Source organism: Oncorhynchus gorbuscha, linkage group LG20, assembly GCF_021184085.1.
Source record: "Oncorhynchus gorbuscha isolate QuinsamMale2020 ecotype Even-year linkage group LG20, OgorEven_v1.0, whole genome shotgun sequence".
NCBI lineage: Eukaryota > Metazoa > Chordata > Actinopteri > Salmoniformes > Salmonidae > Oncorhynchus > Oncorhynchus gorbuscha.
Window position 1 is genome coordinate 27,343,847 of NC_060192.1, and position 24,598 is coordinate 27,368,444.

Below are 24,598 nucleotides of genomic sequence, written 5' to 3' on the forward strand. Positions count from 1 at the left end.
TCGGTTACTGGCCCAATGCTCCTAACCGCTAACGCTGGGCTACCTGCTATTTATTTCATGAAGAAAATGTTCTATCATTGATTAGAGCTATTATAAAAAATGTATAAACATATATTGCAAATTGCAATACATTGAAAAAACGTGTTTTTTATTTACATTTTTCTGTGTACTGTAACATACACAGACAATTTACAGACAACAAAAAAAGGCACCGTAATTAAACTCAAGAAACAAAAAAATATATATTATTTCAGTACATTCACTAATACAACCCACCATTTGTCAATAGAAGGCTATAATAAATAGCCTGTTATTCTAATATTATTTGTTGATATGCGCATGCGTATTCCCTCCCCACGAATGATTTTAAACATCATGCTTCCGGTAGTGATCATTCAGTCCAAAATGGCGGACCTCCTGGGCTCAATTTTGAGTTCGATGGAAAAACCTCCCACAGTCGGAGACAAGGAGAGCCGACGAAAGGCCCGAGGTATATTCAGTATTACTCTACAGTTATTTATTTCCAATTCGTGTGTATTATTCGATTGTAAAGATAAAAGTATTTCGTAAATTTAGCTGTTTACAGGATCCCTTCCGTGGAGTTCTCAACCTCCTTATCGTCTGTACAGAAAAGTATCCAGTCACGAACGAGTATTTGCCCTTGTAGTGAATTACGTTTTTGTATAAGATACATCCTATTGGTCAAAGTCAGTCCTTCTAGTGCTCTCATTGGCCAAATGAGCCATCATTCATTTTTTGTTTGGGCACGCAAAGCAGCACAAACTGGTTGAATCAATGTTGTTTCAATGTAATTTGTCAACGTATTGTGACGTTGAATCTACGTAAAAAATATTTGATTTGAAAAAAAAATCATAAACTTAAACTACATGATTATGTCCGCATGGTTACCAAATATTAAAACAGACAAACCTTGTATAAAATGTTGAATGTATGCCTATTAAAATAATAGACTTTCAACATCTGCTATCAGAAAACAAAATAGTCTGGGCAGCACCTCCTACTGGAGAACTATCTATCTGCCCTTTGGGCTCCGTTTTAACCAAGCCCAGCTATGTTTGACACTGACTATTACCCATGCACTATCGTGAGAATGATTTGTTGAGAGATCTGCACTTAACTTCACTGTTGCTTTCGAAGTCAAGGAATACCTAGGATAGGTTAAGTAATCCCTCTCACCCCACCCCCCCCTAAGTTTTAGATGCACTATTGTTAAGTGACTGTCCCACTGGATGTCATAAGGTGAATGCACCAATTTGTAAGTCGCTCTGGATAAGAGCGTCTGCTAAATGACTTAAATGTAAATGTAAATGTAATTCCAAAGAGTAGGTTTAAGAGAGCAAATGAAATGTGACCTTTGTCAATCACCAACTATGTTTTTTTAGGCCTACAGTGCATATGGAAAATGTATTCAGACCCCTTGACTTTTTCAACATTTTGTCACGTTAGAGCTTTAATCTAAAATGTATTTTTGTCCCAATCCTCCACAATGAAAAAGCAAAAACTGGTTTTAAACATTTTTGAAAATGTATTACAAATAAATAAAATGAAATATCACACATGCATAAGACCCTTTACACAGTACTTTGTTGAAGGACGTTTGGCAGCGCTTACAGCCTTGAGTCTTCTTGGGTATGAGTCTCAAATCGCTGGAAGACTGAAACAGGTTTCCCTCAAGAATTTCCCTGTTTTAGCGGCATCCATCATTCCTTCAATTCTGACCAGTTTCCCCGTCCCTGCCGATGGAAAAACATCCCCACAGCGTGATGCTGTGCTTCACTGTGGGGATGATGTTCTCGGGATGATGAGAGGTGTTGGGTTTGCACCAGACAGTGTTTTCCTTGATGGACAAAAAGCTCAATTTTAGTCTCATCTGACCAGAGTACCTTCTTTCATATGTTTGGGGAGTCTCCCACGCGCCTTCTGGAGAGCACCAAATGTGTTCGCTTGGTTTTTTTCTCTTTAAGCAAAGGCTTTTTTCTGGCCACTCTTCCGTAAAGCCCAGGTCTGTGGAGTGGACGGCTTAAAGTGGTCCTATACTCCAATCTCTGCTGTGGAGCTTTGCAGATCCTTCAGGGTTGTCTTTGGTCTCTTTGTTGCCTCTCTGATTAATTCCCTCCTTGCCTGGTCTGTGTGTGTTAGTGGGCAGCCCCATCTTGGTAGGTTTGTTGTGGTGCCAAATTCTTTCCAATTTATAATAATGGATTTAATGGCGCTCCGTGGGATGTTCAAAGTTTCAGATATATATTTTTTTATAACTCAACCCTGATCTGTACTTCTCCACAACTTTGTCCCTGAGCTCCTTGGTCTTCATGGTGCCGCTTGGTGGTGCCCCTTGCTTAGTGGTGTTGCAGGCTTATGGGCCTTTCAGAACAGGTTTGTGTGTGTGTAGTGATCTATATATATCTCTCTGAGATCATGTGACACTTAGATTGCACACAGGTGGACTTTATTGAAGTAATTATGTTACTTCTGAAGGTGAGCTTCATAGCAAAGGGGGGTGAATACATATGCACACACTTTTCTGTGTTTTTGGGGGGGGGGGTCGAAAAACAATGTCAACATGTTTTTTTTTCACTTAACCAATTTGGATAATTTTGTATGTCCATTACATGAAATCCAAATAAATAAATAAATCATTTAAATTACAGGTTGTAATGCAACAAAATAGGAAAACTGCCAAGGGGGATGAATAGTTTTGCAAGGCACTGTAACCTTTATTTAACTTTTAAATGGGTGAAAGTGCTGTAATTGGCATTTGGGTGAAAATTAAACAAAAAACAGACATTGTTTTTCCATTGGAATTTGGTTGTGCTTTTAGATAACCTATAAGTTAGTTGAATTTCTAATGTGTTATCTTATTGAACAACATTTTAACCAAATATTATCCACATTGAAATGACGCAGTGTGCCCAGTGGGTGCGTTATTTGGTAATAATGAACATCATACTGAACACTTGTTATGCAAGTCACATGTGCTATGTCAGTAGTCCCTCATCCAAAAATGATGTGAATTACACTTAAGCAGCTATAGCATAGGATCTTGTTGCTCTATGGATTCATTTGCTCAGATGACACTAAATCCAGAGTTTACCAACATAATTAAAGTGACGTCCAGGTCATTTAAAGTATGGTATAGGAAATATATGCTATTCAGACAATCTGTTATAACATCTCATGGGAATTAATAGGCCTATATTTTCAGTATGAAAACAATTGAAATAACCTTGTTTTCTATCCCTCAACAGAACAGGCAGCAAGAATGAAGAAGATGCAGGAGGATGAGAAGAAAAAGAAAGCCGAGTTCAGGAAAAGGGTGAGAGGCTCTGCCTGCAGGCGGAGGATCATATTCTGTCTCCTTTGTGGGGTCATTCTCTGCTCATCCAGCTGAATGTCCAGTCAGTAACTTGGACAAACCAAATCCCAAGAAACAAATCCAAGAATTGTTTCCAATTCTTCGTTGACTGATCTTTGGTGGGTAAAGAACAATCCAGTTTATACTGCCTTCATCTCTTTTTCAGATGGAGAAAGAGGTGTCCGAATTCATTCAAGACACTAAGCAACAGAAGAGGAAGTACAATCCCATGGGAAAGATTGAAAGGAGCATATTGTAAGTGAAAAATTATAAATATATCCTTGAATCTATAAATGGAGAGCATTATGTAATAAGTTTATTTTATGAGAAGACTACAAACATAATATTTAACAGTTTGCATGTAAACTTTTACTGACATCCTGGCTTGTTAAAGGCATGATGTAGCAGAAGTTGCTGGTCTGGCATCGTTCTCTTTCGGAGAGGATGAGGAAAGCAGATACGTCATGATTTTTAAGAAGGTCAGACCTCTTTTGGATGTTCTTTATTGCTGCGTTCACAAATATCACCAGATTTACATGCCCTTCCCAGGAGTTGCACTATTATTTTAGTGGTGGCATTTTATTATGTTTGTATATGTGTTATTCTTCCTGATGCGTAACTGAATGTATGTATTCAAAATGACTGTGGCAGGAGTTTGCTCCATCAGACGACGAGCTGGAGGCTTATCGGAAAGGAGAGGAGTGGGACCCCCAAAAAGCTGAATACCGCCGCAGACTTAAAGTACGACTGGAGACTCAGTCACACTCACCGAGGAACTGAATAGAAACACATACTCTAGTATACAGGTCCATAACTGTATATCATTTGGCAGAATACATTCATTTACACAGTGAAATCCGATTTCAAGTAATGTAAACTTGTTATAACATTGCAAGTACTGATGGTTCACACTTTCTGCACCTTAATATGTTGCTGTCTTTTGTTCACTCAGCGTAATATCTACGGAGTATAGGTTGGGTTCCGAGCTATTGCTCAAAGAAAGTGTTTGATAATTAAACCTGTCCACTGCTCTTCAGGAGCAGGCTGCGTTAGAAGAGGAGACCACCGGTAAGACACAGAAGAGGGCAGCGTCTCCCAGCTCCAATTACCGTGACAAGTACAGCCATCTGATCGGCACCTCTTCTGCTAAGGATGCAGCCCATACGCTAGAGGCCAACCAGGCATATGGCATGGGTCAGTGTGAAGAGGCTCAGTATGGATTTCTCCTCCTCAGTGAATCACATCTCCTCATGGGGTGTGCTGTGTACTTTGCCTAACAAAATGTATTTGTCTCTCCTCCCTCAGTACCTGTGGCCAACAAAAGGGACACCCGCTCCATAGAGCAGGCCATGAATGAGATTCGGGCCAAGAAACGTCAGAAGACAGGAGATGAAGACACCGGGGCAGGGAGCACCTCCACCTCTTGAGAGGGCTTGTGTGTGTGTGTGTGTGTGTGTGTGTGTGTGTGCGTGTGTGTGTGTGTGTAAAAGAGAGAAAACGTATGAGGGGCACAGAGGGAGTACCTCAAATCTGTATTAACCTAATGGAGGCCTACTACATTGAAAGAGCCTACATGTTTCCCAGGACATATACAGTAGGTGAAGCTTGTAGGTATGTAAGGAAGGTTCTTGAATTATGTTTCTCCTCTGTCCTTGACTCGGGTTGACTGTTTTTATGTTCCAACCAAATTGGTCGTGTGAAAGTCTGATTTAAGAGCATTTTGTCTATTGGCTTTCTTTCTGTTTACCCCAAAGTCCTGTAATTTCTCCCACACAAATGAATCATTTTTCTCCGTGAACGCAAAGAGGAGAGTAGCACAACCATGAGGGCCAACAGTAGGTTGCCGGTAGTTTAGCATTTGTCTGTTTTCACCTTTACGAGGAAAATAATTCCTATTGTGACATATCGTGGCAGTTAGGAGTTACAGGATATGTTTTTATTATGTTTGTTTTTAGCTACATTATGGGCTCTATTCAGTCTCGTCGCTGAAGCGTTACAGATGACCTGACAGAAAGGACCTGACATTTCAGATTGAGCTGACACATGCAGTGTTTACTGTGAATGCAGTCTCCGCTAAATGTCAGTCACACTGTACCCACTTGGACACACACTGGTTGAACCAATGTCTTTTCCACGTCATTTCAATGAAATGACGTTGAACCAATGGGGAATAGATGTTGAATTGACGGCTGTGCCCAGAGGGTAACACTGAACTTCTGCGGTACGGCTTGAATAGAGCCCTAAGTCTTTGTTCTCAGGCCCATATAGTGTTTCGATCCCACAAATGAAAAGTGAATGGAGGCTGAAGATTTAATTTGAGAATGAAACCACTGCAGTTTGTAGGCCTACATGGTAGATATACTAGCAAACATCAAGTTGATGATGATTACATTTCTGGGGTCATATTCATGGGGAAGTGTCTCATTTAGAGACGCAAAGCACTGTTTGAATCTCACTGTCTATAAAATCATTGTTACCTTCAGCAAATGTAATACAGCTCTGCTCCGTTGTGTAGTCTGGTCAAATTGAATCAGTCACATTTTTAAATGAGGATTGAAATACGTGTCCTATGCTATGTGGACAATGCTGTGTTGTCAATGTTTTATTCTATGCGCTCTCTCACTTGCTCAGTGTGTAAAGATGTTGGCATGATGGCATCTAGCTGTAACCATTTTAATCCCTTTGTTTCCTGTATGTTTTAATAAATTGGGAGAAATGTTGATTTAATAGGCCTTTTATGTTGTGTCCCATAACATTGCAGTGTGTTGGTAGCACTTGTAGCCCCTTTCACCATTTTTAGGAGGGTAGCTAGATGTCTAGCGAACAAAAACAGTAGGCCTAAAAGTATCTTTACAAATGTTTTAATCCTTTGAGGCCTCAAGCTGCACTTTAATTTCTAATCTCCAACACGAAGTACCACGCGTCGGCCCTTCAGTCCTCGTCTCACATCTGCGAATGATCTTGACTGTGGAAGCAAGCTTAATCGTTTTCGTGGCCATCTCCATTTCTCAACCATCGGACCCACTTGACATCGGGGGCGTCGACTCCGAGGCCTCTCTCTCTGAGGTCTGTCATGACGGGGCCTCTGACTTTGTGGCCCTCCACGGCGACCCAGATGCTGGTCGTTGCGTTGAGCAAGCAGCGCCACTTGCGCACGGGTCCTAACCATTGTGCTCCAGTAGGAATGTGGTTCTCCGTATTGAAAGGTCTTAACTGCCTTAGAATCTTTGACAAATTAGTGGCAGGCTTTTGACCTCAAGGAGGTCATGTCATTTAAATTATGACATCATAGGCTCCCATTTTTATTATGACATCACAGGCTCCCATCCCACTTTCATTAGCGGGTGTGTTCAATCTGGAGTGTCAGAGTGAGCTCTGGGTGTTCGTAAATTGAGTGTTCTAGCCGAGGAGTAGGGTTGATCGAGCGTTCTGACCTCACAACGGCAGTCAAGCACCCAAGCTAACATTGGCTAGTTTGCTCTACTTCCAGACACAAATGAGAGAATCTCATTCTGACCATTTTACTCGCACTAGCAGAGTTGGTTAGGGTGTTATGTTGTCCAGAGCGTTGGTGACTAACTGCTGTTGACAATTTAATTGTTTTTTTTGCCGACGTTTACTGACACCGGCTATATTCAACGGGGTTTAAGTGTTTGTAAATTAATCAGTTATTCTGCGCTCTGGCACACAGACGAGAGTGCTCTGAAATCGGAGTAGATAGCCAGTGTGAATTTGCTAGACACTGACATATCTAGCAGGGTGTTATACTGTATGTTAGGGCTACTGTGCATTTGAGAGACATTAATATGTTCTGCCTCCAATAAGTTATTTGGCAATATCTATAGGCTTTATTCCTACTATAGGCCTACTTGACAAACAACAAACTTAGACTTATTCATTCCATTTTCTTTGACATCACATCATTCACTTCACCCAGTTTATAAATTGGCGTATTCTTCCTGTAGGAGGCGCCTTCGATGAAAACCAAGAATAAATTCGTGATTTTATGGGGAGTTTCACACTGTCCTGGGGTTTGCTGTCGCAGTTGCTGCTATTTCATTTCATATTGACAAGGATTTATCCCCCAACATGAAGCATATATTCTTATTAATTAGCATCTGTTTGTTCGTTGGTTGTGCTTCGGATGTTATAAGAGCAAGAAAAGGTAGGACAGACTTTCTCTGCAAATCTAAAGTTAAACCGTTATCCACAATTGATGAAATGCGCCTGTAGCTCAAATCAAACGAAGAGTTTTACTATAGGTATACACTACAACTACTCACAACTGGAGTTTAAACATTATGTTATGGGTTTATGTTATTCTTTTCCTTTTCTGGATTTCATCATTGTTCCAACCAACTTTAAAAAAATATATATTTGGCAAGTTTATGCGGCGTGTATTTCTAGCCTGTCTATAAGGTCAGTGTCGTATTAAACTGTATTAGTATTAAACTGTATTTAGTATTCAATTGTGCTAATTCCGGTTGAAATGTATTAATTATATAACCACAACATTAATTATATAACCACATAACATCAATTATGATGGTATACTGATTTAATCCACGTGTTTTTTTTGCCAGAAAATATTAGCAGTTATTACTCTGACAGGTTTGTGAGCCATGGAAGATCATTTTGTATTAGATTAGTCTCTTTCGTTTTCTGTTTATGAAAATTCCAGCTTTGCTTCATATTAAAGTGCTTCTACGGCTAAAATAACTTTCCATCTTACCTTCCATCTTTACTTTCCATTTTTTTTCACCCAGTGTCCGCAGTGTTCTGTTCTTTCAAGGAGAAAACATACAGTCCTGGAGACAGCTGGCATCCTTATCTGGAACCCTTTGGTTTCATGTTTTGTATGCGGTGTTCCTGCACTGAGGTACTGTACCCATAGAATTAGAGTACATCATTAGTCAGTTTTGTCACATCTGTCACCTAATATGAAGCCATGTACAAGTGTACCAAAAGAAGCCCAACACTGCCCTATACTCTACTGTATCAAACTGTCAAAATCTGAGTATTGGATTGTAGGCTACTGTGTGCAAATAGGATTTAGGCTACTGGCTATACATCCTATTGGCAGTTGCTTTAAAGGGTTCTGGTGGGTGGGATTTCAAGGTATGCCCGTAAACCATGTAACGTTTCCCTCATAGACAGGCCATGTGAAATGTAACACAATTAAGTGTCCTACTCTGCGGTGTGACAACCCAGTGACTGACTCTCAGCAGTGCTGCCCTCGCTGTACAGGTAGGATCAAGCATTATCATACAATAAGCACACACAGGCAGTACAATAAAGTTATTTAATCATTTCTATGACACCATTTGGTAAAGTAGTACCTGTGTGCTTTTATGCCATGTCTAGTCACAGGACTTCAATTGCATACACCAGTTCTATCCTTGAGGGAAAAAAGGCTAGAGGTGTGTAAAACAAAAACATCCTGCTTTGGCATTCACTCATTCATCTTGTGCTTACCATTCATTATCTGCTCAGATGAGCCTAGGATCCCAGCAGGCTTGAGAGCCCCAGTGAAGTCCTGCAGGTATAATGGAACTTTCTACCAACCAGGGGAGACCTTTGCCAACCATGACCTCTTCCCATCTCGACAAACCAACCAGTGTGTCATGTGCACATGTTCAGTACGTCACACTCTCTCTCTTCCTCTAGTTTATGGTGTAAACCTCATCACTCTGAGAGCATAACTGGAGGTTTTTCCTCATGTGTCAGCCATAATACTGGCAGTAAGCGACTTTCTTTTTATTTTTAGGAACTCAGTTTGGTCTCAACTTATTGTTGAGAGTTAGAATAGTAGAATACACAAGGTGCAATTTTGAAATTTGGTTGTTCATCAGCAGTTTTCTTCTTGTTATTTCAGTCACTGACAATCACTCAATTAGCCCATGTCAGCAAAACATTTTCAGATTGGTATGTTAGTCTAGCCAACTATCTAAACTTGTAGTAATCATGGTTGAATTATCAACCGGGCAAGAAAGGGTATGTGCCCACATTTCTATCCATTGGTTTTGTTAGTCACTCTCACTCAGATATCATATTAACATGGCAAAGTATGTAGAACTGCAAGAAATTAGCTTTAAAACGGCAAAAATGTATTGGCTTTAAAACTGCACATTTCTATCTCCGCACCATGGCAAAATGTGTAGAATTCGCAGGAAATTAACTTGTAAAATAAATGATCTCTCTGCCGTCAAGAGGGAAGCCACTAAAATGTTTTGCTCGCGAGTTGGGGGCCCCGAAACAACATTTAGCTTAGGGCACCCAAAAAGCTAGGGCTGGCAATGTCTACAATCACTTCTGTTCTTCCTTCACCTTTGGCTTTCTTCCACATTTGCTTTTAGAATGGAAATATTTTCTGTGCTCTGAAAACTTGCCAGCCGCTGACCTGCTCCTCACCAGTCTCATTCCCAGATACCTGCTGTCCGGTGTGCAAAGGTGATCACATATGTTTCTTACCACAGCAGATTTTCACCCTACTTTCTATTGTTATCAAAGTCAATGTATTTCCTCTTCATTTGTCTTTGATTAGATGGTGGCATTAATGGGTACTCATCAGTGGAGGATGTAGGCCAACAGCTGAACCGAGGCGTTGTAGGTGGCTTTCTGTTAATTCATTGATGGGTTTAGTCTTGTAGATTTGTCAAACCGTAACATCCAAAACACCACACATTTGCAGAGAAGACAACAACTAATACTGAATCTTCATTTGTGGGGCATGTAAATCAAGTTTACCTGGAGTAGGAGGGGTTCCAACTCACTGGCATCGGAGCTGCACATACATCCAAAATAACCCCATAATAACTGTGTCTATTTGTCTCTGTGAATACACAAGAGGCATTCAGTGGACCAGTGTGCTGGAGAGCAGTTCCGAGGGCGGTCTGTCCGCTCTACTCCATCCACTGTCAGGGGTACTCCCAGAGGCCTGAGCCTGCCCAAGCTCCACTTCAAAGGTGCTGCAGAGACCACTGTGAATTTCCTGCTGCAGAAAAAGCACCAGAAGGGTGAGAGTTAAATGATAGCCCTACAATAATTAATAATATTAATGAATGCTATTCATCTTCTTCTTCTTCTTCTTCTTATCCTATTAATAGTAGTACTATTTTCACGGCCTACAATAGGGAGTCACTTACCTGGTCATTGAGCAGTCAATGTATTCTAACTCTTACAGCTCTGTGATTGTAATAATATGTAGTACTAGAGCATATATGGTGATCCTATTTCTCTCAGCATGTCAGTACAGCGGCAACACCTACTCTCATGGTGATGTGTGGCACCCGGTCCTGGGGAAGGTCCTGGAGTGCATTTTGTGCACCTGTAAGGATGGCATACAGGACTGCAAACGCCTCTCATGTCCCAGCCAGTATCCATGCCAACATCCCGTTAAAACCGTGGGGAAATGCTGCAAGATTTGTCCAGGTACTGTAGCTCAGCAGAATTTACAATGCACTTCCGAAAATTAGTTTAACCATAGGTTTTGAATAATATACATTTTTAATCTCTCTGATTTCTGCCCCTAGAACATAATGCTGAGAGCAACAGGACTGACTGTTACATGAATCTTGGACATGACAATAACAACCTCTTGGTGTACAAAGTTAAGCCATCGTCAAAGGTTCACACAGAGGACACAGTTAGGATAATTGCTATTGAAAGACAAGGGACTGCTGAAGTTGAAGTGCAAGTATGGAAGACAGTAGGAGGTAATAGGAGGGGGGAAGTATTAGAGGGCACTAGCATGGCAGTGTTAATAACAAAGCTACAGCTGTGGATTACCTAACTATTCAGAATGTCACCCAATATGTATTTTCACTTTTCCCAGAAGTTTTACAATTAATGGAAACTGGGGAAGTTCTGAAGAAAGATCTTCTAGATAATCCAGATAACTACACTTTACTGGCGACATTGGATGAAGGTGAGTTTATCCATGTTTTTTGTGTGTTTTTTGTTGTTTTTGTATGCATACCTTTATTTTCCGGTAATTTAAAAGTTCTCTAGGTATAAATCTTGTAATACTTTAGTTTCTTTTAAGTAAAGCTTTTCCATTGTTTTGACAATCTGAATTGTTAGGCAATATAGCTCAATCCATTTCTAGACATATGGTCATAGACCAACCAGACATATTGTAGACCAAAGGAAATTTCATTTCATTTCAACTGATTAAAAAATGGCTGCTTCCTCTTGTCAGTGACCATCTTGTTTCCTGCTGAGGGAAAAAAAGTTATGGATTTGTACGCATTTTGTCTGCTGTTGGATGGCAACATGTCAATTCTTTGTTCTTTTTACACAGAGACCTGGAAAAGATTCAAGGATGAAGAAGACAACCAGAAGGAATTTCCCAAGACCAGGACCTGTGAGGATGGTATCAGGGAGGTAGTGAAGTTCTTGTACCCAGACCAGCTAGAAAGCCTGTGCTCTTCTTAACTCTCATCCCCTGACTTTGACATCAATGGAAAATGCACAGCATTCATATGCATTTCATTAAACATGAAACATAGCACTGCTTATTGGTTATAGAATAACAAGCTTTTGTTTATTTTTTAAATGTCATCATAACTCATTGCAATGTGATGTTCCATATTCTCAGTAACAATTAGTCAGCAGAATTGTCAACATTGTTGGTAGCATTTGGTAGTAGAAGGAACCAAAATGGAAAAAATACTTTAAATGAATTACAGTTGTATCTCATTTTTGTTTTCTGGCATACTGGAATACAGTAAAAACAGTATTATCTAAAAAATACAGGTGTACATGTATATAATAGAAAAATACACTGGGCAAATTAGACAGCCATCTGGCAATAACACCTTTATAGAGTAGACCATATTTACAATCACTTTACTGTTCTGCTAAATACTGCTGTTTGAAATTGTATGCCTTTTCAGAATGTACCGAGAAATATTCATTAACATATTTATTGTAAATACAAATATGCTAACAGATGTCATTTTGAGGCAGAGCGTACAACATTGGTTTGTTTGACATGTTTGTTTGTACATTCTGTAGACATTTGAGTGTGTACTGGAAGGTCCTTGCCTGAGACGCCATGGCTTCAGTTCATTGGGCTGTACAGCCCTACCAAGCAAAAAGGCAGTAACTGCTCATTTGGTTGAAAATGAGTTAATGTCATTTTTCTACATGAAATACATGCTTAAACATGTGGACAAGTATCCTGCCTCAATTGTATTGTGTTTTAGAGAAAATGGGGGTCATGTTAGCAGTTACTGCATAAAGTTACTGTGAAACCAAGGTAAATAAAAAACATTTTTTCTCAGTTCCACACTATGAGCAGTTACTGCCTTTTTGCTTGTAGGGCAGTGTACATATAAGGCTTTCCTCAGAAAATGTGGGTTTGATATCTGGGCATCGGTATTTCCCTGCAACAGCAGTTGTATCTATTCTTTCATAAGAGTGGCTACATTGGTTTGCTGGATCTACTTTCTATTATGTTCTCTGAGGTGTTTATCATTATGTTTGGCCAGTTTTCTACAGACTAAGTTTCCATAGGATTATGTGTGATTTCAGTACTTGATGCATCTTTCTTCCCTTTGCACAGTGGCAAGGCATTCTTGCACGTGATTGACAAGGCTAAAAGTTGGAGCCAACCAAAAATATGATATAGTTGAGCTCTACCTGAGGCAAGAATTCCTGCACAAATCAGGCTGTTGTTATTCCTTGGACTACCCTCCAGTGAACCCAGTCGGACCAGGGGAATTTCTCCTTTATGAATTGTGCCTGTAATTTGGATTTGTGCTCCAGTGCTATAGTTTGTTTTCTCAAGGGTTGTAATGGCCTAACAGGATGAGCACAACAATAGAGCTCTGTTAATTTGATATAAATGTAGGTCATGAGTTGGAAGGACACCAACATTTTCCAATACAGAGAACTGAAGAAGAAGAGAGGGCTCAGGGAGGAATACTGTTGATGGAGGACCCAGTCTTTAAAAAAAGGTATAGAGCATGGTTTCCCAAACTCAGTGTTGCCCCTCAGGTACACATTTCGGTTTTTGCCCTAGTACTACACAGTTGATTCAAATAACAAACTCATCATCAATGATGATTTGAATCAGCTGTGTAGTGCTAGGGCAAAAAACTAAACGTACACCCAGGGGGGGCCCAAGGACCAGGTTTGGAACACACTGGGATAGAGCACAACAGTAACATGCTTGTCAAATAGTTAGACACAATTAGATGATTTGCCGTATGTATAATACACCAAACCCAAGAAAAATAAATCCTTGGTCTTTAAAAATGTAGGATATCATTGGAGTGTTCTTCTATTACATCAAATAACTATTATGAAACGTTATTGAGATAGCATGTCATTACTGTTCTACACACATTGAGATAGCCTGTCAATACTGTTCTACACACAATGAGATAGCATGTCATTACTGTTCTACACACAATGAGATAGCATGTCATTACTGTTCTACACACATTGAGATAGCATGTCATTACTGTTCTACACACAATGAGATAGCATGTCATTACTGTTCTACACACAATGAGATAGCATGTCATTACTGTTCTACACACACTGAGATAGCATGTCATTACTGTTCTACACACAATGAGATAGCATGTCATTACTGTTCCACACACAATGAGATAGCATGTCATTACTGTTCTACACACAATGAGATAGCATGTCATTACTGTTCTACACACAATGAGATAGCATGTCATTACTGTTCTACACACAATGATATAGCATGTCATTACTGTTCTACACACAATGAGATAGCATGTCATTACTGTTCTACACACAATGAGATAGCATGTCATTACTGTTCTACACACAATGAGATAGCATGTCATTACTGTTCTACACACATTGAGATAGCATGTCATTACTGTTCTACACACAATGAGATAGCATGTCACTACTGTTCTACACACATTGAGATAGCATGTCATTACTGTTCTACACACATTGAGATAGCATGTCATTACTGTTCTACACACAATGAGATAGCATGTCATTACTGTTCTACACACAATGAGATAGCATGTCATTACTGTTCTACACACAATGAGATAGCATGTCATTACTGTTCTACACACATTGAGATAGCATGTCATTACTGTTCCACACACAATGAGATAGCATGTCATTACTGTTCTACACACAATGAGATAGCATGTCATTACTGTTCTACACACATTGAGAAGCTGGCTTATGATCACATCATCTGAAATCCATGTTCGCCTTTGAGTTGAGCTGCCCTGTGAACAGCTTGTCAAAAGGCTTGTTTAGGTCAACAGGTGTAAGATAAGCCCATTTGTCCCTGTGCCATTTTCATTGCAGTAAACAAGAGCCATACACCGAGTCCTGTCGATATGGGAACGGTGCACAGACTTGTGACTAATATCCCTCATCTGTGAACCCCAACAGTCCACTCTCTCCCTTCACAGCTACAATGACTCATTGTGTTGGCTTCACACATTGCGCCAGACATTGCTGCCCATCTCTCACTAAAGGCCTGACAAAATATTTTGAAACAGAAGCCCCTCAGTTGTAGACCTTAATAGTTTTACAATGAAGCTGTGACTTATTTCTACAGGCTGTTGGACTTGACAGTTCCTGGCAATATCTTCTTTTGAGAGGTTCAAGGTGGTCCTCTTCCATAAAGGAGGTAGATGTGCCTCTTTCCATTTCTCCATAAAAAAACACATATTATTTATCTTCCAAATTGATGAATGAGAAAGTATTTGCTATATGCCAGAATGCAGTGTTATATTTAGAGGAAGTAACTTGATCCCGGATAATAACGCAATGTACAGACTCCCTTATTGTGGCAGGCCAGGTAGTGAACAGGGGTGGTGGGGCTGAAAGGTTTTGTCACATTGACATTTTTATACCTCAAAGTTCTATATTTTATTGCTGGTGGAACATCTTGAAACTTTTCAGCATTTATATGGTCTGTTAATTTTTTGGAGGGGAACGTTTCAAATTCCCTCTAAGTAGCATTTGGCCAATTCAGCTATGCATGCTTAGTCTTGGCTCAGGCAATAGTAACAGCTGGGGGCAGTCAGTGGGTATAAATCAGGTAGTGGGGTCAGCTCTCTGTAGGAGCATGTCTACTCAACCCTGCTGCTGCCCATTGTTAGAGAATATGTCAGACCAGGGAATTCTCCCAGAATTTAAGAAACCTCACCATTTCAAGTACATTAAGGGTTAGAATCGGAGTAAGAATATTTACTACAATACTGTAATTACATCTGTAGTGTTATTGAAAAGTGTCTCAACGTGTGAGTAGCAACAATATATTATTGTATGCTACAAGATAGCTACAGTCTATGGGCCTACTGTACAACTTATTATCCAAAATGTAGCCATTTCCTGTGGATAACGGGCTACAGCGAGCCGTTAGTTGCAGTAGATGGAGGCAGGTGAGGTGAGCAAACTAAATAAATATTAGAAATATCTGTCCCTAAGCTTCTACACCATAATTATGGTGCCTCACAGAAACAGTGTTTGTGAGGAACTGAAGCATTGAAAATCAATCAAGCAGTCTTTTGATTCAAAGGGAGCCAAATTGTGTTAAGTTAATTAAGTCTGATAGATGTGTTTGCTTTCATAGCTGATTAAGGTGTTCAAGAGAACCCCTGAGTTTTTGCTTCATCAAAATACTTCCGAAATCTATTAAGGGCACTGTTTTTTACACCCTACCCCTTTCCTTAATTAAGTTGGCCCTGATCATTTCAGCTGATGATCTGGGCAGTGCCAAGAAAATATGGACAATACTGGGATTCATGTCATAAACACTTCAGTCATTACACCCTCTTTCCTGAACCCCACTGTTAGAGGTTCACATTTTTAAACACATGCTTGTGATGGAGGCATGATTGATAAACCAAGACCACGTTTCACAGGAATATTTTTGTTCGTCGCTGAAATTATTATTGTTCAAGAGAAAAACTGACTACAAATGTACAATTATGGACCATTCAATCACTCTCCCTATGATTTCATGTTAAGTGTGTGCTACAGTTTCTAAGTATACTTGTGCATCAAAAAGACTATGATGAATGGGGCCAATCTTGAATAAACTCATTTGGCACATTGATTAATGAGGAGTGTTGGTGAGGTAATCAGCTGCTTGGCCTCAGAGCCAAATGAACTGTTTCAGCCTCCCCACACAGTAGTATTCTCCTACTGTTAGGCCTCAATTTATGATCCAAAACAACAGTTGTATCTAAACATCTCTCAGGCTTGATTGCAACGATTAAGACAGATGTGGAGATACTGGTGCACCCAGATACACTGAAATTGACCCGAGGATATAAATTCCTGAAGATCCTCAGACTCCTCATTGCCTTTCCCAGCTATGTCTGCCTATGTTTTCTTTTGGACAGAGAGCAGAGCCAGGTTCTATTACATCACCAAGTCCTAAGAGCATGTGTAAAAACCTGTTTTCAATTAATCATTTTCTTTTGAAGAGTTTTTCAAGAAGAGAAAGAAAGGGATTATAAAAGTAAATTACAAGTGAATGTTTATTTGCCTTTAAAGTTGTTTGTTGATATTAATCTGGACAAGAACAAAAACTTTTTTTCTCTCAAACTGTTTTTCTCAAACGCAATTCACAACCACATGTTTCTCTAACATCTAGAATCAGAGAGAGAGAGAGATCTGTTCGATAAGGATTACTGGCAATAGGTGCCTTTACAATTTAGTCAATTGTATCAAGAGGTTGAGCAGTGGCTGTACCAGTAGTCAAATGTGTGCTGTATTTGTATAGTGGAGTATGTCTTCACATTGTAGATGTAGACCTATTACAGCATGCTTTACCTTGAGATAACTGCATACTGATGGTTTTCTGCGGACCTAAAATAAACATAAATATAACCGCAAACATTATTTTATACATAAAAACAAACAGGATGGCAATGAACCGTCTAACAAACTCCAGATGTACTCGGTAAATCATAGGATTTCATGTGATGATGACAGATAGTATTTAAACGCAACTCAACAATATTTATTATTTCTATGCATGAAATCAGTCATAGATGTTTTTCTACAGGCAAGTGTTTTTTAATAACACTTCTAACTAAAATGTGCAGGTAATTTACCATGCCATATTATCTTCTGATTTCAACATGTATTTCTGCTTGTTAGAATATGAATGTAATGTATGTTAGTTGTTTTATGTGATTATTGACAGAGAATTAAGACTGCAGAAGGAATGTGCATGGCCTGCGCATGCTTACCACAGACCACACCATATCTAATGTATTCAGAGACTGGGAAGAAACCCAGTGCTGGAGGTCTGTTTGAATATAGTAATGTGGAATCACTTGATATATTTTTTTAAATGCCCACTGATTTATTCCACCTGGGTTTTAAAGTGCATTCCACATCTGCCTAGCTGGAATATAATTGAAATCGTACGGTGGGCAAGACCATGCAATCAAGGAGAAGGACAGAACAAGGGATGGACAGAGAAACCAATATGTGGAAAGAACAAGGGATGGACAGAGAAACCAATATGTGGGATGGGCAGTGATCAAGAGATGGGCAGTGATCAAGGGATGGACAGTGATCAAGGGATGGGCAGTGATCAAGAGATGGGCATTGATCAAGAGATGGGCAGTGATCAAGGGATGGGCAGTGATCAAGGGATGGGCAGTGATCAAGAGATGGGCAGTGATCAAGAGATGGGCAGTGATCAAGGGATGGGCAGTGATCAAGGGATGGGCAGTGATCAAGAGATGGGCAGTGATCAAGAGATGGGCAGTGATCAAGGGATGGGCAGTGATCAAGGGATGGGCAGTGATCAAGAGATGGGCAGTGATCAAGAGATGGGCAGTGATCAAGAGATGGGCAGTGATCAAGGGATGGGCAGTGATCAAGGGATGGGCAGTGATCAAGGGATGGGCAGTGATCAAGGGATGGACAGTGATCAAGGGATGGACAGTGAGTGCACATTCAGGTGGTGTGGCAACACTAAACCACAATTACAGAGTCGGAGTACTTTGTAATTGACTGTATGTTACACAGTAGAGATCTTTAATCTACGCTGATTGTATAACTAATTCTGAAATTTGTGAAATAATGTCCCTCCTTTAGCAAACGCACAGCTGACTGATACTGTGTTTTAATTTATTTCCTTGAATTGAGTTTCAATCATAAAGTCTCAGCCTATCCGTTTTGAATAATACACGTTTTTAATAATACATAATGCTATATGCTTCTAGACTCCGTAGGTAACTATCTGTAGAGTATATTTGATGTTGTGCTGTTGTTGGGTTCGGAAACTTCAGATCTGCAAATAAGTCATTGTTTTCACTTTTATTTTCCTGGTTTAATTTGTTTTGTTCACAGCTTCCACCGTGTTTCTTTGAGTATCACTTTTATCAGTCTAGATGCAGGGATTTTGACTGTTTTGTTTTATGTACCAAAAAACAAAGATTCATTAGTCCACATACCTGCATGCCCCATCCTCTCGTAAAGAGTTCTTTCCTGCTGTGTGTGATAGTGTATGAATCTCCCAGCCCTCCCTCACATGAATGTACCTTTGAAGAAACCTGGAAACAGTTTATCATGTTCCCTCATTGCATAGCCAAGTCATGGAGAGGGAACCCTGCCTCAGTTTAGACCATCCATGGCCTGTTTTTCCATTGCATGGGTTTGCTCAACAGTTGCCTTTTACTCATGAAAGCAACTCTCCTTACTGCATGGCACACGCAATGTGCTATTTTATTATTCACTAATATGATATATTACAAATGTGTAATGCCTTAGGTTGGCATCTAAAATAAGACGACTTTCATGCTCTTGACCCAGAGCACCTAAAGTAAGATTGGGGTCAGTTCAGATTTGGTAACTGTTGATTGATGAAATGAATCCAAACATACATTCCCAAAGCACATGAATGTAATTTCATCTGGTCCTGTGAAATTCAGAGAGACAGTTTCAATTGATAAGCCTGTCAAAGGGGCAGGGTACTATCCTGCATCAAGGGACGTTGGAAGCCGTGCGGCAAGCAATAACACAGCTGTGGCACTGGATCAGACACCAGTTGATTCCATAGTGTGCTTCCAGAGTTAAGCCCTGCCAAAGGCAGACCATTGTGTATCAAGCATAACCTGAGTGCCTCATTGTTCCAAGGTGATATCATGCATGTCAAAACCATAGGAAGCAAACCTATTACTCAAAGATACGATGCATCTAAGAGGCCACCGCTGTGTTTTCTACACCAGTGGTTCCCAAACATTATAGTCCTATACCCCTTCAAACATTCAACCTCCAGCTGCGTACCCTCTCTAAGCACCAGGGTCAGCACACTCTCAAATGTTGTTTTTTTGCCATCATTGTAAGCCTGCCACACACACACACTATACAATAAATGTATTAAACAGAAGAATGAGTGTGAGTTTTTGTCACAACCCAGCTCGTGGGAAGTGACAAAGAGCTCTTATAGGACCAGGGCACAAATAATAATAATCAATAATTTTGCTCTTTATTTAACCATCTTACATATAAAACCTTGTTTTTTAATCGAAAATTGTGAATAACTCACCACAGGTTAATGAGAAGGGTGTGCTTGAAAGGATGCACATAACTCTGCAATGTTGGGTGGTATTGGAGAGTCTCAGTCTTACATCATTTTCCACACAGTCTGTGCCTGTACTTGGTTTTCATGCTAGTGAGGGCCGAGAATCCACTCTCACATAGGTACATGGTTGCAAAGGGCATCAGTGTCTTAAAAGCGCTATTTGCCAAGGCAGGATACTCTGAGCGCAGCCCAATCCAGAAATCTGCCATTGGCTTCTGATAAAAATCTATTTTCACGGAACCGCTTGTTGCAATTTCGATGAGGCTCTCTTGTTCAGATATCGGTAAGTGGACTGGAGGCAGGGTATGAAAGGGATAACCAATCCAGTTGTTTGTGTCATCCGCTTCGGAAAAGTACCTCCGTAATTGCACACCCAATTTACTCCGGTGCTTCGCTATATCACATTTGACATTGTCCGTAAGCTTGAGTTCATTTGCACACAAAATATCATACATTGATGTAAATACCTGGGTGTTGTCCTTGTTAATGGAGACAGAGAAGAGCTCCAACTTCTTAATCATAGCCTCAATTTTGTCCCGCACATTGAATATAGTTGTGGAGAGTCCCTGTAATCACCCAAATAGGCCAGTCGTGTAAGAAACTCGTCATGCAAGAGGTCGGACAAGTGAAAATTATGGTCAGTAAAGAAAACTCTAAGCTCGTCTCTCAATTTAAAAAAAACATGTCACTACTTTTCCCCTTAATAACCAGCGCACTTCTGTATGTTGTAAAAGCGTTACATGGTCACTGCCCATATCATTGCATAGTGCAGAAAATACGAGAGTTCAGGGGCCTTGCTTTAACAGTTAACCATTTTCACTGTAGTGTCCAAAACTTCTTTCAATCTGTCAGGCATTCCCTTGGCAGCAAGAGCCTCTCGGTGGATGCTGCAGTGTACCCAAGTGACGTCGGGAGCAACTGCTTGCATACTCGTTACTACTCCAGTGTCTCCCTGTCATGTCTTTTGCACCATCAGTACAGATACCAACATGAGCAGCAGCTACATACGGATCATTAGTGGAATTCCCAGGGGAGATTAAGGGTTAATGTGATTGGATGTTAATTATTTGATATGGCTACCTATATTTGACATGGTGGTATTTCACTGAATACTAGATGGTTTAATATGATTTTTGGCAGTGAAACGAGGCTCCTCAGGTGAGAAAGAAACCTCACCCAAATGTATAGCCCCGCTGGAAAGAGCATGCCGTACTGCGGCTGTTCAGAATCTGTTCTGGTTCCCCACAGTATGAACCCTTCAATACTTGCAGAATTGTAACCAATTTCAAACCCACAAAATAAATGCTACAATAACATGGCAATGGTCAACTAGCTCTGACGGTACTTTACAATGTTTTGTGGATATATTTATGCCACTTTATCATATACAGTAATGTGGAAATATATTCCAAAATAGTTTTTTTTTTTTTAAATAGGGAAAAAAATGACAGCATTCTTCCAAATGTTGCCGGGACATTTAATAATGTGCGTCAGTCTAGATTCTCTCCACCAGGGCCTCAAGTCCCTCAAAATGGATGTTAATCTTCTCAGTGTTCAGTACATTGCGAGTATGTCAGTTATTTCTTTTGAAAGAATCCCATAATAGAAGCCTGCTTAGTTGATTTATTAGAGGCTGCAACATTCTTCCTTCTCTTCTCCTCCCCTTTCTTGCCAGTTGATGGTATTGGTAGGTCTGGATTCATCTGGGATGGTTTACTTGCCTTAAAGTCATCCTCTGTCTCGGAGTAGGATTCACTCTCATAGCCTTTCTCAGTCACTGGAAGGTAGACAGTTTAAAATGGTTTTGAGATGAGACATCATTAAGACATTGAGATAGATATATATATATCTATCTCTCCATCTCTCATCTTAGCTTTAACAGACACACTTCAAGGAGAAGAAATAGGCGTCATGTGTATGTCAGAGGAGTTATACTTAAGCAAAATGTTTACAAGAAAAAGTTTAATGGGGAAAAAAAAAAACAAAAAAATATTTGACCAATGCACCCCTCATCCAAAAAGGTGCGCGGTTTCAAGACAGGTCTCCTCTTACAATCCGAAAGCTCCAAAAATGGACTGATAGGTAGATAACGATCATTACAAATTGGTGATAAAAAAAAGAAGTCTTACTGAATTATATCCTACAACTTCAACAGTTTAGTACTTAAATAAATAGTGAACGCTTACATCTGAATGAAAAATAGCAAAAAGGTTATTTCTTTTTTTGATTCAGAAGGCTTGGTGATGGGCCCCTCTGGTCTTGCAACCTTGGAGGAGAATCTGGAATAACTAACATAGAATAGTTCTGTTATTAACCATGAAACAGTTGAACTCTGAAGTCCAGTGTGAATGTCGAGGGGAGCCTGAGCAATAAGCATGCCCTCCCTTTACAGCTCATCTTACCCTCATCATCAGTACTGTCTGACTGGGGCTTCTTTATCCTCCGACGCTTGTTCTTCTCTTCACTATCGGAATGGTCAAGATGCTTGCTCTTACTACTGAAAGGAAAATATTCTGTTAAAGCATATTCTGGAAATGCCATTCAAAATACTCACCGTTCACCAAGATGACAAGGTTTCTGCGAGATGTTGGTTCTGAGCAGGGATGGAAGTTAAGCTAGCCCGCTAGCACTTTTCAGACTGGGCTAGTAGAACATGTGCCAACTAGCCCGGTGGCCAGTGAATTATTGTTATTATTATTATTTATTTTTTTACATGTATCGCTCGGCACAGACTTTGAATACGAATAAGACCCAGGCTAGGAAAAATAAAAAATAAAACTGTCTACTAGCACGGCTGGATGGTGACCAAAATCCTTAAGATTCATCACTGGTTCTAATATACTATACAAGCCCTGTGTCAAACAAATACTTCCTCTTATAATCACTGCAGTGCCCATGGTATTTTTAATTATGACACAAGTTGTATATTCATACAAGGACTCCTACAAGAGCTAATAATACACACCTAATATCTTTCTCAACCACAGCACCTTTTGGTAGTTCCTCCTTGACAGGAGTCTCTGCTTTAGAGACTGGGCTTGAGGGCTTCTCATCCACTGAAGAGGACATATGGGCTGCTTCTACCTCTTCCTTGATGGATTTGTCAGATGTAAGCCAGATGTGGCGGACATACAGGATTTATTTATCTTAAGAGATGTAAAAGACAATAGTGCAGTATTTACATGTGAAATTATAGAACGATATCCCCATATATGATATGTGAATGTTGAAAAACTCATTGGTTGCTTGATTCCCAAAGAAGTTACTCATAGGATTGGTATGTTCTGATAAATACCTCACCAAACTTCATATTTAACAGCAATTTCTCAATCTGTTATTTTGACTTGAGTCAAGTAAGAAGTGTGAAGATGGATATACCTGCTGCAGTTCCTTAGGTTCTCTTTCACAGCATCATAATCTGCACTGTACAGGGGACCACTGTCTTTCAACACTGCCATCTGAACACTGTACACTGACGGTCAGGCTCTGCTTCGACTTCACATCTACAACACATGACAGATGACATTTATACATTCACGACACTTCATATTCATCTAGGTGGAGTTATGAAAAAAGGAGGCAGGTGAACTGGTCGTTTACCCTCCAACTGATCCTCTTGCACTAATGACACCTTGTGACACTTAAGGGAAAAAAAGCATTGAAAAATAACCTGAGTACAAACTCAGACATACCAAAACAAAGCAAGAATCCTATGTCCAACGTTGTTTCCAAATGGGCCTACTGTTTAATGTCGAGTTATGTAGGGGCATTGTGAATGAAATTGGGCATTTTGGCTTGTTCTCTTACCGTGGTATCATTCTTGACAGACACAAGGTAGGTAGCATGGAGCAGAGCTGAGCTTTCGTTCCTCTTGCGGTCCAGGTAATGATATAGCATTCTGAAATATACACATCATGATGGACTCGGTTGTAAAAGGCAGTTTAGGAGGTTGGATCTGGATACACATTGCTTGGCTAAGTTGACATGGACCCCAAGAGTGAGACTCAGCCATTTGTATGTCACCTGTTAGCACACAGTTTAAAACAAAGTCTTGTCAACTGAGATCTGTGGGATCCATACAAATCAAATTGTATTGGTCACATACACAAGGTTAGCAGATTTTAATGCGAGTGTAGCGAAATGTTTGTGTTTCTAGTTCCGACCCAATTTATGTAGTTTACCCTGAGACTTGCAAGCTCGATCTGGTATGTTTATATTCCTATCTTCTAGGAAGGACTACTGCTCGACGTTTCCCCCAACCGACTGTGTAGTCACACAATTTCGGGACCTGATGCGGTCTTAAAACTACACTGCATCATTCGACAATAGCAAGGTGGGCAAGTGATAGCTATATAGCGTAGCTAGCCTGAGCAGTCAGGTAGCTGACCCGAACAGCTAGTTGGATCGGTCGAGATAGCTTAATTAGCTAAGTGACTTACGATTTTATTCTGGTCGTTGACAAATTCATCAATATTATCCAAAGGTCATCCATTGTCCAATGTATGTTGCTATCTATTCGATATCTCCTTTGCCTCCATTTCAGGCGGGAACAGACCGACGTCACTTACGGTCCTTTATTTACTTCCTGTCATGAGTGTTTGCGTGGGATATGTTCAAGAGTATCAAGCGTTCAGGGTCTGTTGCATAGT

The 24,598-nt window shown here is 40.1% G+C and overlaps 3 protein-coding genes and 1 pseudogene across 3 annotated transcripts; 3 read left to right on the forward strand and 1 right to left on the reverse strand.

The window, feature by feature from the left end:
- The first annotated feature begins 371 nt into the window (after positions 1-371).
- spag7 (sperm associated antigen 7) lies at positions 372-6,100 on the forward strand. The gene is made up of 7 exons (XM_046317257.1): positions 372-490; positions 3,267-3,334; positions 3,540-3,628; positions 3,768-3,852; positions 4,025-4,114; positions 4,411-4,567; positions 4,679-6,100. The coding sequence occupies exons 1-7, from the start codon at positions 376-378 to the stop codon at positions 4,798-4,800; spliced, it is 726 nt and encodes a 241-aa protein (XP_046173213.1). The 5' UTR covers positions 372-375; the 3' UTR covers positions 4,801-6,100.
- A 1,259-nt stretch (positions 6,101-7,359) lies between these two features.
- LOC124007075 (chordin-like protein 2) lies at positions 7,360-13,264 on the forward strand. The gene is made up of 11 exons (XM_046317357.1): positions 7,360-7,538; positions 8,140-8,252; positions 8,527-8,620; positions 8,867-9,012; positions 9,730-9,823; positions 9,918-9,979; positions 10,221-10,389; positions 10,616-10,804; positions 10,906-11,088; positions 11,208-11,300; positions 11,676-13,264. Exons 1-11 carry the CDS (start codon positions 7,463-7,465, stop codon positions 11,807-11,809), a joined length of 1,353 nt encoding a protein of 450 aa, XP_046173313.1. The 5' UTR covers positions 7,360-7,462; the 3' UTR covers positions 11,810-13,264.
- Positions 13,265-17,886: 4,622 nt separating this feature from the next.
- On the forward strand, positions 17,887-18,372 carry LOC124006881 (variant surface antigen B-like). Its single transcript, XM_046317073.1, has one exon. The coding sequence runs from the start codon at positions 17,887-17,889 to the stop codon at positions 18,370-18,372; it is 486 nt and encodes a 161-aa protein (XP_046173029.1).
- Positions 18,373-21,422: 3,050 nt separating this feature from the next.
- Positions 21,423-24,570, reverse strand: LOC124006776 (annotated as a pseudogene).
- Between the last annotated feature and the right edge of the window lie 28 nt (positions 24,571-24,598).